The 15,872-nt window shown below is 41.6% G+C and overlaps 1 protein-coding gene across 1 annotated transcript in view; it reads left to right on the forward strand.

The window, feature by feature from the left end:
* Positions 1–15,872, forward strand: part of LOC122790608 — a 1,229,598-nt gene that overhangs the window by 483,659 nt on the left and 730,067 nt on the right. The window contains exon 9 of the mRNA XM_044058134.1: positions 14,351–14,448. Coding sequence (XP_043914069.1) covers positions 14,351–14,448 — 98 coding nt within the window. The remainder of the gene's footprint in view (positions 1–14,350; positions 14,449–15,872) is intronic.

Genomic DNA, 15,872 nt, shown 5'->3' on the forward strand with positions numbered 1-15,872 from the left:
ATGAGGGGGATGGTTCCCCTGGTCACCCCCAGAAGACTATTACTTTGGAGACTATCTAGAGATCCTAAAGCGCTTTAAATTGCCAGTTTCATATTTTAAGGTATCAGCAACATATTATGGGGCTACTTTAAACAGAAAATGATTATTCCTGACTGTGCTGAACACACAAACTTGAAAGATTTAATGCATTCTGCAGTGCAAGTTGGTAAATATACTTTGCGATGTGGTTCTGATGCTTTAGAAGCATCTTGCAGGGCTGCTGTCACTGGGTCTGTACTTAGAAGGCATGCTTGGCTTAAGGAACAAAACTTGTCCGATCATGTTAAAGCTAAATTACTGGATGCACCCTTAAACCAAGACCTGTGCCTTTTTGGCAACAAAGCAGGGGAAGTCCTTAAAAGTATGGAGGAAACAGCCAAATCTATGCAAACTGTTAAAGATTTTCTACAAGTACAGCCTCCCAGATTCAGTAGGCATTGGCCTTCAAAGAACTGGTCCTTTCCAGTCCCAAAGTCCAAACACGGGAACAGCAGACAACCAATACATCAGTCTCGGGCTGCGCACAGATATAAGCAGTGGGGGGCTCCCACTTCCAAAGCAGGGAGTAGTAAGCCACCCCCCTACAGAACAATGGCACAACGACTTAACCTTGATCCTTCCAAGCCCTGCTCAACTACTTGCTCTCTTAGGAGGAAAGCTCGCCCTGAATGCAAAAAGCTGGGAACTCATTACCCAGGACAAATGGGGTTTGAACAGTTTCCCGAGGATACAGATTCCACTTTCACACACTACAAACCCCTAATGGTTGGCCAGACCTCCCCCTAAATCAATGAGCGGAGGCCCAACAGTAGGTTCTCTCTCTTCTCAGTATCAGGGCTATTCAACCTGTCCCATCAGAACTAAGAGGACAAGGTTTTTGTTAAAGACTTTTTCTAGTACCCAGGAAAGAAACCTCCTGGGGTCCTCTCCTGGACCTCTCTATTCTCAACACCTTTCTGGTGGTTCCAAAATTCATAATGCTAAATCTTCGACACTTTCTTCCTGTGCTAGCCAAGGATGCCTGGCTGGCAACCCTAGACTTAAAGAAAGCTTACCTGGACATCCCAACAAGAGAACCCTGCAGACAATACCTGTTTCAGGGCGCTTGATGCACTTTCAGTTCTCTGTACTTCCCTTTGGCTTATCTACCACGCCCAGGGTGTTCACAAAGTGTCTAGCTCCAGCCATTACGTTTTGCAGGCAGAGAAGTATTCAAATTTACCCATACCTGGACGATTGATTCAGGCAGAAAGCCAGGACTTGCTATTACAACACCTGGAATTTGTAAAGAAACTTCTAACCTCACTGGGGTACACCAACAAAAAGAAATCTCACCTAATACCCAGCCAACAGATTGTATTCCTGGGAGCAATATTGTATTTTTGGGAGCAAGCGTGAACACAGCTTCCCAGATGGCATTCCTCACGCTGGCAAAACAACTTTGACAACCTACTAACTTTTTGCCACAAAAACCCAGCTATCTGTAAGGAAAATACTGCAAGCTCTGTGGTTCATGGCCTCTTGCATTCTTCTAATTCCATATGCAAGACTGCATATGAGAGAACTCCAATGGTATCTAAAAAGTCTATGGTGTCAACATTCTCAGGACCTGGAAACCAGGATTCCTATCATTCTTTGTCGAAGGACAGAGTTCCTTTGGTGGGCAACAAGGGACTCCCTTCCACTCTACCCCCCTGCTGCCCAACCCTAACAGATGCATCAGACTGCATGGGGGGGCTCACATGGCAGGGCAGTGCATTCACGGCAAATGGAACCAGAGATAGATGCACCTGCATATCAATCAAAAAGAAATGTTAGCTGTACAGAATACTCTTGACAGCTTTCAAATACCTTATTCTTCCAGGACAACTATTGGTAAAGACAGACAACACCACAGGTATGTGGTACATAAACAAGTGTGGGGGAACCCACTCCTACCCTCTGCAGACTAGTCATGGCGCTGTGCAGCACAGCCTTGAGCTGCCAAGTGCACCTACAAGCTCAATTCTTGCCAGGCAAACTAAATTCACTGGCAGACGAGCAGAAATCTCATGGACCCACACGAATGGAAACTAGAACCCAAAATATAGGACCTCTTGAACAAAGAGAACCCCAGAGCTAGACCTGTTTGCCTCCCCTCAGAACTGACAGTTGAACAAATTCTGCACCAGAATTCCCCCACAGTCAAGCTTAGAAAGTGGATGCCCTGTCCTTTACCTGGGAAAGCCCCTCTGTTTATGCCTCCCCCCCTCTGCTTCTTCTCTCGAAGGTTCTACTAAAGGTCAGACAGGATAAGCCAAGAACAATACTGATTGCACCAGACTGGCCGTGCCAGCACTGGTAGGTTCATAGGTTGGTATTGGGGCCTATACAAGCCTAGCCATAACAATTCCCCAGATATTTCTTCCCACAATGTTTACTTCCCTGGACCCCTGTCTAGCAGGGCGACTGGCATGATCCCCAGGGTGAATTTCCTATCTCCCATCCAATCAAGGTTCCTTTTGAAGAAGGCCAAGGAGGCGCTCTGCTTGACATGTATGAACAGTCTATTCCAGAGTCTTGGTAGTCTCTGGGTCAGGAACCTATCCCTCCAGCATGTTTTCATTATGATGACAAGGGTTAGCTCCCTGGAGTGTGTGGCTTTGAGGGATTGGGATTTCTTTAAGTGGAGCATGTCCAACAGCTCTGGGTTTGATATGGCCTTGTATGTTAAGCAGAGATCACCTCTTAGATATGCCACAGAGTATAGCTGGAGTGTTTTTAGACTGTCAGCGTATGGCATCTGCTTTAGGTCTGTGATTCTTAGTGAGGTATTTCTGTGGCCTTTCCAGCTGATGCAGATGTCTTGTGAGGTACATACCAAATGGGGCATTGTACTCTAATGGGTCTAATGAGGGATGAGTACAGTGGGACAATGACCTCCTTTTTTTTCTGGATGAAAAGCCCTTAGTGATGAGGTGTACCACATAGAAGGATTTCCTGACTGTTGTGACGATATGGTTATCGAAGGTGAGACCACTGTCCACCTGTCCCCAAGTCTCATCACACTTTTGATTAGTGTACTGCCACCTATGTGGTAATTCACGGGTACATGTTTTTATTCCAAAGGGGATAACTGTACATTTCTTGGCATTAAGCTTGAGCCCATGGGTCTGGCACCAGCCATCTGTTTCTGTAAAGCCCTTTTGTAGAATATCCACGTCCTTTGGGGATGCAATAGTGGCTCCCTGTTTGCAGTCATCTGCGAACTTTAACCAGAGTCCCTTAGTGTTGGCCTGTACTTCAGAGAAGTAGATGCCAAACAAGAGTGGTCCCAGGACTGAATCCTGAGGTACTCCACTTGTCTAGAGCTAGATTTAGAGTCTGCTACTTTTACAGTCTGGGTTCTGTCAGTAAGCCAGTTGGCAGCCCATCGAGTGACAGGGATTTATGCCGAGCTTAGTAAGTTTATCTAGGATTCCAGAGTGGGGGATCGTGTCGAAGGCCTTGGTGAGGTCCAGCTAGGCTTTGTGGACCGCCTTACCCTCATCCACAGCTCTGGAGACTGATTCGAAGAAGTCAGTCAGGTTCAGGAGACAAAATTGGCCCTTCACGAACCCATGGATGCTGTATTCTTAGCTTTGGAGAGTGCCGTTTCTACCTTTGTAGTCATGATTCCTGGAATTTGGCAATCTTTTGGTATTGAGATGGGCCCTTTAGGGGGTGAGGGGGGGTGAAGTGCCAGGATATTGGCAATATCCTTGGGATCAGTATATTTAATGCCATTCTGTTGTAGCTCAGAGCAGATCTGAGCACTGCCATTTAGATTCTTGACATAACTATAGAATGCCTTGTGGTTGTCTTTGAAATCTTTGGCAATTTTATTTTCATAACTAGCTTTTGAGGTTTTTATGAGGGATCTCAGCTTCTTACTGAGGCTGGTGAGGGAGTTTTTTGCATCCTGGGATTTTTCTCTTCTGCAACAGTTTCTTCCTTCTGTTGTATAGCTTGTTTATAGCAGGGGATCACCAGATTGGCTTCCTGTTTTTTGGAGAGCATCTTGGTTCGGTTTGGGATGGCACGATTCTTGCACGAGTGGGTGTGCTTGTACAGTGCCTTAGTGTAGGATTCAGCAGTTGAACGTTCGGATCTCTTCTGCATGGGTGTTGCAAAGTTTGTCAGTTCTGACTTCAGTAGCATTGAAGTTTGCTTTGGAGAATTTTTTTATGGAGGTTTCTTTACTGGGGTGTGGGGGATATGGATGTCAAGGTGATTTGCTTATGGTCAGACCTGACCAATGAGGGGGTGACCACTGGCTTGGAGCATCTATCTCCCATGTTGGTAATTACCAGGTCTAGGATATTGGAGCCCCTAGTGCGACAATGGATTAGTTGATCCAGGGCGTTGGAATTTGAATTCCAAGAATTGTTGGGAAAAGGTGTTGGTACTAGAGTAGTTTTCCCAGTTAATGGCAGGGTAGTTTAAATCACCAAGTATTAGGGTATATGGTTGTATCTTAATATTTTCCATTATGTTTAGAAAGGTGTAGTGAGAATCTTGGGGCATGGTGGGGGATCTGTAGCAAGCTACAATTTGGATTGCAGTCTTGCCTAGTTTTAGTTGCACCTGGAGAATTTCGGATGCATTGTGTTTGGCAACTAGCCTGTAGGTGTGAATATCCTTGGTGAATATGGACACTCCATCTTTAGTGTTCGGTCTTGGTTTTGTGGCCGAAGTGTGGTAAGAGTTGTAGCCTGGTATTGCAGGGGTGCTTTCTGGAGCCTTGAACCAGGTCTCTGTTACTGCACAGATATCTATGTTCTCCATTTTTAGGAGTGCATCGAGAGTGCATTTTGAGGTTTAAACTTCTAGCATTGAGTAGCATTACCTTCAGATTTTGCATGCTTGTATCTGTTATGGTGGTGGTTTTGTCCTTTGAACCTTGCCTAAAAAAGGCACTATAGGGGGTGGCAAGAGCTTTAGCCAGTAACTTGAATCCCAGGGGTGACAGGTGTAGACCATCTGTGGCACGACATCGTGGTTTGTCGATCATGTTTTCCCAGGCAGACATACTGAATCCCCTTTGTATAACACCAGAAGCTTAGCCAATTAAGTCAATCATTTTGTCCTTGTACTGTGGTGGTATTCTGGGCGAAGGCAGGATGCTACTCAGGGCTAGGGTCAAACCTGCCTGGGCCACATGATCCGAGAGCTCTTCCATGTCTCTGCATGTAAGTCCAGGGAGGTACGTCTCGAGTAATTCACTCCAACATGGACAGTGACAGTCGTATTTGTTATGGAGTGGCTTGAGTGTATGCATTTCGTGGCGGATCCTGGCAGCTGACTATATTTTTCTTCATGTTCACCCTGGTGAGTGGGACACCAGTGTGCTTGACTAGAGTCAGCTGTGACTAAAGTGTTGGGTACTTTGTCTTGCCTTAGGGGCTGCTGTTGGGTGGCACACTGGTGTTGAGCTGTGTCATTTTGGTTGACTGGTGTTTGCGTTTCAACTTCAGATGTCCTTGTTGCTTGGGCAGGTTAATGTAAGTGCCTCTGCATATGTGGATTTAGTGTTGTGTGGGTGTTGATGGTGTGGGTTTTGAAGGGCTGTGAGTTGCTTGAGGTGTAGTGTAGGTTTTAACCTTCTGTTGACTGTCTAGCACAATTTTAGCTGGAGAGAGCTTTGCTTCCAGTTTGGCTATGTAAGTGCATCTCTCACGGGTTGTGGTAGGAGGGAGAGGGTTGTCCGTGTACGTGAGACAGTTGCCGCATTGCCCCAGATTCACCAGGTGGACAGGAGAAATCACTGGAAGCTGGCCCTTGGACATGCCTATGTAGGTGCTTTTTTTTGTAAAGTACAAGAGCTGTTTTCTCTTACCTTTGCAAGGTACTTTGCAATTATAGGCTTAGTGCCTACAATTAATTTATTCTTGTTGGCAAGAAGAGTTGAGCGCTTGTGTAAGTTTCAGGCTTCCTAGTGCTTACCAGTAGGTTCTAGAGCAAGTGCTAGTCGCAGAGGTTCAGATTTTAGTGCTACTACTGAGAAACCAGCTAGTTCTAAGGGAAAATTTGAAGAGCAGACTTTCTGGCGCCTGGAATAGTTTAACTGTAGCCCCGCGGTGCTGCACGTTGCGAAAAATGCGCTAACACACGTTTTTAAGCCAGAAGGTTGAAAGGGATAGATATCAGCCCAAAAATGCTAATAAAATTGCAATTTGAGCTGGAAACCACTCCTCTAGTGTTGGGCAGTACAATGCTCACCACTCCCACTGATAAGCAGTAGGACTTCCCTCTACAACAGCAAGGTCTGGATAGCTCTGAACACAGAAAAAAGTCCTGAGACCAGCAAAGCCTGGGATCTGGACTATACTGGCTAGGAAAGGTGGGAAACCAGCAAAGAATATAGTATTTTTTTTGGTTAAAACAGGCTAAACAATGCAATAATACAGTAAATGCAGAAAAGGCTAACACACTTGTGTGTAGTCATAAACAGTAAATGCAATTAACTCTACAAAATTAGGAATTTAAATATTTTTAAATGAAGCAAGGCAAGTGCACAACTGAACGATTTAAGAAACAGTAATACAGCAGAATAAGTAGGTAGTCTACATATACAGAGAAGCATATATATATATATATATATATGTATATATATATATATATATATATATATATATATATATATATATATATATATATATATACACACACACACAGAAAAGCAGCTAAAACATTTAATTTAGATGCAGTGCAGCCTAGAGCACTTGAGTGCTAGCAATATTAAGGGAAATAGAGTATATTTTAGTGCATTTATTATAACTGTATTTCCAAAATGTTTAGGAAGCACAGTCAGAACTGCCTGTTGCTCATTGTGACACTGCTGCACCCATGGCACCTGCCTCAGTCCCCTTCCCTGCTGTCCCAGCAGATTTGCCAGATTCTGCACCCTCAGCTTCAAACCCTGAACCTTGCAGCCTGGCTATTTCCATGAGCTCTCCTCTAGCATTCCTCAGTAAGCAGGTGCGGATGTCATTCTGGAGGCAAGGAGGCCTAGTACCAGAAAATCCTATCCTGAAAAGTGGAAAAGATACTGCTTTTGGAGCCAGATGATGGGCACAACGGTGCCCAGCTTACCTCATATTCTAGAGTATTTAACAGAAATGCTTCATAAGGGCCTATCCTTCTCGTCAATTAAGATTCATGCCTCTGCCATTTCAGCACATACTGAGCCACCCCTCTTCTCTCACCCCTTGCTAAAACAATTCCTTAGAGCAGCCATATATTTAAGGCCCCCCCCAGGAGAGCTCCCACTCCAGCCTGGGACCTTAACTTTGTATTGAAAAAGCTTGCTCACCCCCCCCCCCCCTTTGAGCCAGCTGCAACAGCAGGGTTGAAATTTCTTTCTTGGAAAACAGCCTTACTTCTAACCATTACTTCAGCAAGAAGAGTGTGTGAAATGCAGGCTTTCATGGCAGTGGAACCCTTCATTATCTTCCATGCGGACAGGGTTTCCCTCAGGACTAATCCTTCCTTTGTGCTTTATGCCCACGATGGTGTCTAGTGTGACCCTAGACCAGTCCATTTGCGTACTTTTTCCCTAATCCACAAAACAAAGGGGAGCTGATACTGCACTCTGGGCGTGCACAGACAACTTAGATTCTATTTGGACAGGATGAAGCCTCTCAGAAAATCTGATCAGCTGTTAGTTGGCTTTGCTGCAGGGCCAGAGGGGAAGACCATTTCAAAGCAAACCATTTCCAAATGGATAGCCCATTGCATTCATTTCTGCTACAAGCACCATGGAAAACCTACCCCACAGGGGATAAGATCACATTCCACCAGGGTTGAATCTACCTCTACGGCATTTCTCAGAGGAGTTCCTACCAGGGACATCCTGGAAGCTTCTTACCTGGTGCTCTGTACACGCTTTCACCAAGCATTACCACCTGCCTATTTTCTCTAAATCCAGAGCTGGATTTGCCACAGCAGTCTTGCAGGGTTTAATAGCTGGCTCTGATGCTCTTTAACTACCTCCTCCCTTCCTTAGCTGTGGGAATCAACCCAAATGTGATGACTGCAACAGTGAAACACTGTGAACACAATACAGTTTTCTATGTTGTCTTTCGGCTTTTCCTGGTTAGGGGTCGCCACAGCGGAACTCCAGTCCACTAATGATTGGTAGTTTTTTATGTGCAGAGTTACCAGCCCTGACACACAACCTTCCAACGAAAGTACGCCCATTCACGCATGTCTCCACGCAGAAGACACTGTAGCTGAGAAACCGGACAGCGTCTTACTGTGAGGCGACAACGCTACTGTAGCACCACCACTGCGGGCATTAGTACAGTTATCTATACTTACCATAAATGTAGATGTATGAGTATTTACTGTTGCATTACTGGTTACCTTCCCTCCAGCCCCCTGTCTTCTCTTGGCTCTACCTTTCCTTCTTGTTTGGTGTATGTATGTGTATATATATATATATATATATATATATATATATATATATATATATATATATATATATATATTTTTTTTCATGTTTGCTTTTTGATGGGGGTGTACTATACTATATAATTGCTTCCTATTGTGGGGGCACCTGACATCTGGGGCTAGAAAAACTGATGTAATGGCAACAGCTTCATGTTTTGTACCCTTGACGACCCGACGTCGATGAAGAAGCGACAGCATCTGATGCAGATATCTGAATACTCTGGTATTCAGGCCAGCTGAGGGCTACCTGCAGGCAGATAACCCAAATGTGATGACTGCGACAGTGAATACACTCTAACACCCACAATTATGTTAAGTGTATACAACTATACTTTGTCCCTTAATCAGTCTATTTGCCGACTTCCCCTTCTCTGCAATCTGACAATGAGAAGGTGCTGTACATGTTGGATGTGCATAAGAAATTCTGATTTTATTTGCATAACACTGATTTTTCGTAAATCTCAGCTCTATTTCCTTTCATCCTGGTTCCTTAGGTTCGGCTGTGTGCAAACAAACTTTCTTAAATTTCTAAAGCCATTTCTTTGTTCCTTTCATGGTAAGAGCCTTTCTTTTGTTAATGCTCATTCTGCTGGAGCTGTGGTGGCTTTTGGTACCTTTTTCAATGGTTTGGTTGCTAACTCTTGAGCGAGCTACCTGGACTTCTGTGCGTACATTTACCAGATACTACAAATTGGATGGAATTTCCAGAGCTAGAGATGGGTTTACTGTGGCTATCCTTCATGGGTTCCTAGAGAGGTCTGCTGGTCCTTAATCCTTCCTGCGCTTTGGCACTCTGTTAGAAGTACTACAACAGTGAAATGGAAGGACATAGTACAGTTGTGTAAAATCCTGTCATAATGGTAGATGTTCTTTTCACTGTGTTCACTCCCTCCTACCTCTCCCTGGTCCTTTTTTCTTCTGGAGGTACTGATTGCTTGGACTGGCATTCCTACTAGGACCCTCATTTGAGGATAGTATGTCCAGACATTACCTTTATGCTCTACGCTACATGAGGAGTGTACGTGTGACGTGTACCTTAGATCAGCCTAAATGCTTTGATATACTGGCTGGGTGCTGGGCCGCCCTTGCCAGAAGGATCCCTGTTTGTAGAGAATACTGCAAGAGTGAAGAGAAAGACATTCTACCACTATGGTAAGATCTTGCCCAACTGTACTGTCTCTGAATTACGTTAGACAGACGTATTTGAAAATTCCAGTGTTCTCTGAAATAAGTATAGTCCCAGCATCAATTTCCCCTGACATTCCAGATTCTTGGGATTTGTGAAAAAGGAACATCTTTGGAAAGACCATTTTTATCTGAATGCAGGTCTTCGTCTTTCCTTCCAGTGTGGTGGAATAGCTCTTGCTCTAGAGTTTTTTTTTCCAATGAAAGAAGAGACATTTCAATTAAGACACCCAGACAAGTAATCAGACACCATAAGGGATGAATGTATACTACTAAAAAAAGCAAAACAAGAAAACTATACCACCAAGACAACGAACAGTCCAACCTTTTATTACTTAGCGCCTCTGCTATATAGCCTTCACAGAGTAAAACCAAAAAAAAAAAATCAAGATTATATACACCTAAACTTTGTCACACCCACTGCAATTAAGTTAAATCAAATTAAATTACATGCTTCCAGTCACATTCCTCATTTAACGCTAAGGGTTCCAAAGTGTTAAACTTTAAAATATATAATGTTTCCTTTTTACATAGTTTAACATCCAAATTCACCAATTCCCCCAAAAGTACCTCAACCTTTTCTAAAACACAACCGATGTGATTAGGGTTGCAATTATGAAATTCATAAAAATGACTACCAAGGGGGCTATCAATTCTAGCATTTTTTTTTCTCAGGTGTTCTTGAAAACTAACTTTAAAACTTCTGCTCGTCTCACCAATGTAAAATTTATTACAGCTACATCTAAGAGCATATATAACCCCACATGTATTACAATTAAAATGACCCCTAACCAGGAATCGATGTCCATTAATATACTTAAATCCATTGATCACATTTTTACATATAGAGCATTTATTGCATGGTATGGTGCCTTTAAATGCAGGCATTCCAACACTAATATTCATTGTAGGTGGTTTGAATTGATTATGCACAACCATATCTCTGTTTCTGGCCCTCTTTTATAAGAAATTTTTAACCTTTGTGGCAGCAGTTTAACTCATCTAAGCAACATGGGTCAAAATTGACTAGCTATATTAACTATTTTATCACTAATAACATTATAAGTAGTTAGAAAATATTACTCAAATTCTCCCTTAAGTACATATTCAGCAGAAGTATTACAAAAATGATCAAGCCAAGAATTCATTCTACCCCTCATGTTTCCATTCCTCGCATTATTTTGGACATTGGGCCACCTCAAATTCATAAACCCTAGTCTTAGCTTCTTTAACAATGTCCATCTCGTAACCTCTATTTAGGAACATATTTTCAGATTCCAAAATTTTTTGTATAAAGATTTCATCCCTATTACATAGTCTATGTATCCTTAAAAATTCATTATAAGGTAGAATCTTTATTAGATGGCCTGGATGACAACTGTTACCATATAAAAACTGATTTTTATAAGTAACCTTGTGTAGCCCAGTATTCAGTTGGCTGAGCTTAATATCTAAAAAAACTAACTTCTACTCCAAGCTGAATGCCATCAAATTGTAGATCAATATTATTAACTTGTAAATCTTCCACAAAATGAGTAGCTGCCTCCATGGGGCCATCACATAAAAAGATGGAGGTCATAAATGAACCTTTAAAGCAAAACCTGGGTTTTATAAAAATGATGGTATATCTTATCAGACTCATTTACCCATTACCAGGTTTGCATACTTGGGGGCAAAAGCTGCCCCCATTGCAGTACTCTGCAGTTGATGGAAGACCTCCCCATTAAATTTGAAAAAGTTGTGCTTTAAACAAAAGACCACTAAATCAGTCACAAAGTGGGACATAGGGGAATGACCCAAAAAATGGAACAGAACTTTGACACCAACCTCATGCCTGATGTTGGTATATAAGCTTTTCACATCCATGCATAACCAATACATAGAACTGTTCCATTCAAAAACCTGTATTTTAGTTAGAAAATCTTGGCTATCCCTCACATACGAGGGTAATCTCAAAACCTGTTTCCTCAAATACTCATGTAAAAATGTACTGATAGGTTTTAAATATTTTTCAGCAGACGCAGTAGGTTTTCCAGTCAGTTTCTCAAGGCCTTTGTCTTGGGTAAACAGAAGACAGCCAAATTGCTTTCTTCTACACTAAACTTTCTTAACACATTATTGGCAGAAAAATAACCCAAATGTTTTCCCTTTTCCAGCAACAGTATTCATCAGTGGCTTCAAAATATCTGTTAGATTTTTCATAAACCTCAACATCATTTAAATGCATGTAACACATCTAAATACTGTACACAATTTAAAATCACTATTTGATTGCCTTTGTCTGATGGCTTTACAAGAAAGTTTCTCTCTCTACAAAAATTGCAAAAGTCAATCCATTGCAGTTTATGTAAATTAAATTGAACATCAGAGTTATTATACATCAGTGCATTGTAATGTTTTTCTATTTCAAAATTAATAGTAGAAATATAACTGTCTACTTATATTGGTATATGGAGGAATGAAGTGACTTTTGACTTTAATTGCACTAGTATCCAGTTCTGTATACGCATTAGCACTATATTCATTAACATCATTGCATTCAACTTCATTCTCATCAAATTTATCTACAAAAGAAGAATTGCATGAATAAAAAGAATCTTCCAAGATGTTTTCAAAACATCCATCATTAGCACCATTATAATGTTTACTAAAAAAACTTTTAAGATGCAACTTTCTACCTAATAAAAAAAAAAATCTCCTTGTTAAGAATGTGCAACCTGGGCAAAGCAGTGGGTATGAATTTTAAACCTAAACACAACACATTTAACCACATCAGATACTTCAGTACTAGATACATTCAGTAACAAAACATAGTTTACAACAGATTGTCTGCTAATTCCATCTTTTTTTTCTTATTAAATTGTCCTTTGTAGTTACCACCATTATTTTTCCGCTGTCCCCAGTCACCAGTCATTTCTATTTCGTTTTCCATGGAATTTAATTGGATTTATTATTTGTCTGCTGGTTGTCATTCCGAAATCTCTGAAGTATTAGCAACTTCTGGTAATGCTGAAAAATTTTCTCGTTCATTAACATCAGAGAAACATTGTTACGCTCCTTCAGGCATAGTGAAGGAGAAAGTTGATGAGGCGGAGCTATTTAAAATTACTATTGTTCCTATTAGAAAATGAGCACTTGCTGTTGTGTTTATAAAGAAAAGCCTGTTCTAATTTGTAATCTTTTGTATCTCTAATTTTACAACTTTTACGTTCCACAAGACTTGCTTCAAGTTCTTTTAAAACACCATTAATGTCTTTAAGCATATCATCTAGTTTAGAGCAAGAAACAAGTTTTTGTAGTTCCATACGGTTACAATTTCTTCCTTTTAATTGCTGTTTTTTTAAGGTGGTCCCGGTCAATTAATATGAAAATCCACTGCAGTGAACAGTTGTGAGCTGCTGCAATCCACCTTTTGCGAAAAACTAAATCTTCAGGGTTCTTTAAATCGAACGGTGTAGTAGGAAATTTGTTCGCTCGTAACCCCCTAGGAGAGTTTGTCAAGATATCGCTGTAAATAAGAGATTTAATTGAACTTGTTTCCTTATAAAGCAAACGCTCTAATTTATCTCTCAAATTGCAGGCTTCCGCCGTCAGGGAAAAGGTAGAAGTCACACCAACACCCTCAAACAGAGTCGGACAACGAAGATTACGTTCACCCAGAAAATGATTCCACACAGCAGTAGTAGTGACTGATCCACCAGGGTCGGCAAAAGATCGTTGTGTTGGTGGTATAGTTTTTTTTTTTTTTTACCAAAAGGGATGAAAGCTGTTCAAGTCAGTAGGACATGACAGTCGGATGCAAGGAGCACGTCCAGAATCTTCTGAGTGAAGACACCACATAAGGTGCATTACCCATACCTGACCTGCAATGAAATAAGAACTAGACCCCCAGCCCTAAAAATAGAATAGTACTAAAGAATATGAAGTCGGGGGGGGGGGGTAGATGAAGTCACTGCAAATTTGATCAAGATTTTGGGACGTGTAAGGGGAGAAAAGCTGTTGGGGGTACTTGTATGAGTAAGGAGGTGTATCCTGGATGACTGGAAAAACATTCTAATCTCAGTCTACAAGAACAAAGGGGACGTTCACAACTGTGGGAGGTTCAGAGGTATTGGACTAGTTTTACACTGCATGAAGTTGTTGGGAAAAGTTGATAGCTGTGTAGAGTAGTAGAATGCAAGGTGGGAGGTGAGAAATTCAGATTCTGATGCTACACAGTTGACCCAATGCTCAGTGTGGAGAGCTGGTGGTAGGAAAATGTCCATCTGAGCATTCCCAGACTTGGGGAAAATATATAAGGTCCTAAGAAAGCTAAAATTGGGTGGTCCTTCACTGATGTCCTGGAAACTGACAGAATTGGTGTAAGCTATATAAAGTTTGTTGGGTTAACTACTACCCATTAATAGCTACTTACAGCTTTCACACATTAGGTTGCTGGTTGACTTAGCTTGGCACTACTTGGCATGAAAAGTTTACTATCCTTGTATGATAGTGGTTTTAGTGCTAAAATCCCTGAAGGTCCACTCCAGTGTGAAAAAGTACATGCGACAAATTGTGTACAGTCGTGGGGAGAACAGGTGGGTACAAAACATGGAAAATGCTAAATTTCAGCTCTATATGGTATTGTTATAACTTTGAATTATTCCCCTCACAGGAGGACCGGGACTGCAGGACCCATGTGAAAAAGAACCAACAGATGTGCTTGCTTTCCTGACGGACCAAGAAAGAGAGGACGTTACATTCAGTGCCCAGGTACGCAGTACAGAGTAATAACAGAGAACCTGTTGTAGAATGGTTATTGAACTGCTAGTTTTCTTGAGCTTTTTTGTGGTATCCACAGTAGTTGGAAGTGGAGTGTGTTTTGTAGCTGCAAAATTTCCTGAACCTGACTCTTCAGGACGTTCTAGTTGCAACAAGTCATACTTTACTGACAGTGAAAATCATTGTTCCCACTGAAAGTGATTTATTCCTGGATGGGGTTTCTGAAGGCAATCCTTTAGAGGACTATAGGAAGGGAAAAAAACTCAGGATGGTAACTGCCAAAGAAAAATTCCTGCCACAATGAGCTTAAGTAGACAGTCGCTTATCCAAACTAATTAGAGTAAGGGTAGTTCGGATAATCAAACTGTTCAAATAACCAAAAATACATTGAACTGCATAAAAAAAAAATCTAAATCTTATTTTTTTCTGTACTTGGGGAATACACTTCTCAACCATTCAGCACGTCCAGTGGACAATAAAGAATATTTTTCACACAGACTAAAAGTTCAAAAAACATGCACAAGCTAATATATATATATAATGTTTACATATTCAAACTTTGATTTTTCCTATTCAAAACCTTTGGAAGACTGGGTTTGGATAACTGATGTTTTGGATAATCGAGACTATTACAGGAAACATCCTGCACAACTGTACTATTGGAAACATCCTGCACAACTGTACTATTTTCATTGCTAGGATCAGGGAACTGAATGATGTTCTTTGTTTCACTGTTGCAGTCATCACATTTGGGTTATCTGCTTGCAGGTAGCCCTCAGTCGGCCTGATTATCAAAGTCTTGGGTCGGTTGCTTTCTCCTATTCTATGATGTCGGTTGCTTTCTCCTATTCTATGATGTCAGTCAGGGGTATAAAGCATGCAGCCGATGCCAATACATCAGTCTTTCTTGCCGTGTGATGCCCGAAGCAGTTAGCAAGTGCCAGTCGGCCGACTCATTAAATTTTTGTTTACGAGTATTAGATCCGAAGTCTTCAACTAAGCTAAGTACCCCGTTGGGGAACCTTTATCTTGCTATAAACCGATGTCAGTAAAAGTTAATTGTATTTCTTGTGGAAAGCAAATACCTCAAAGATTTGCATTCGTACTGCATTCCTTGCCTGGGCCCAGACCACGACGTACCTCATGGTTGGTTTTGTGCTTTATTCAAACCTTGTACTATTCATAGTCTGTTTATTTTTGAGTCTAAATATTTTGGTACTCTGTTTAATTATCCAGAAATGGCTTCGGTAAGCCACCCGACTACCGACATTCCTAAACAAAATTCAAAGATAGACACACTGCATAGATCCAAAGCTGGTGATAACGCTTCTAAGCTAGTCGCCAGTTCGCTTGTACTCAGTGAGGCGCTTTTGCAGCCCCTGATACCTGCTACTTCAGATTCGCAGGCCTCTACT

Source organism: Protopterus annectens, chromosome 16.part0 (genome assembly GCF_019279795.1).
Source record: "Protopterus annectens isolate FY-2018-M chromosome 16.part0, PAN1.0, whole genome shotgun sequence".
Taxonomy (NCBI): domain Eukaryota; kingdom Metazoa; phylum Chordata; order Ceratodontiformes; family Protopteridae; genus Protopterus; species Protopterus annectens.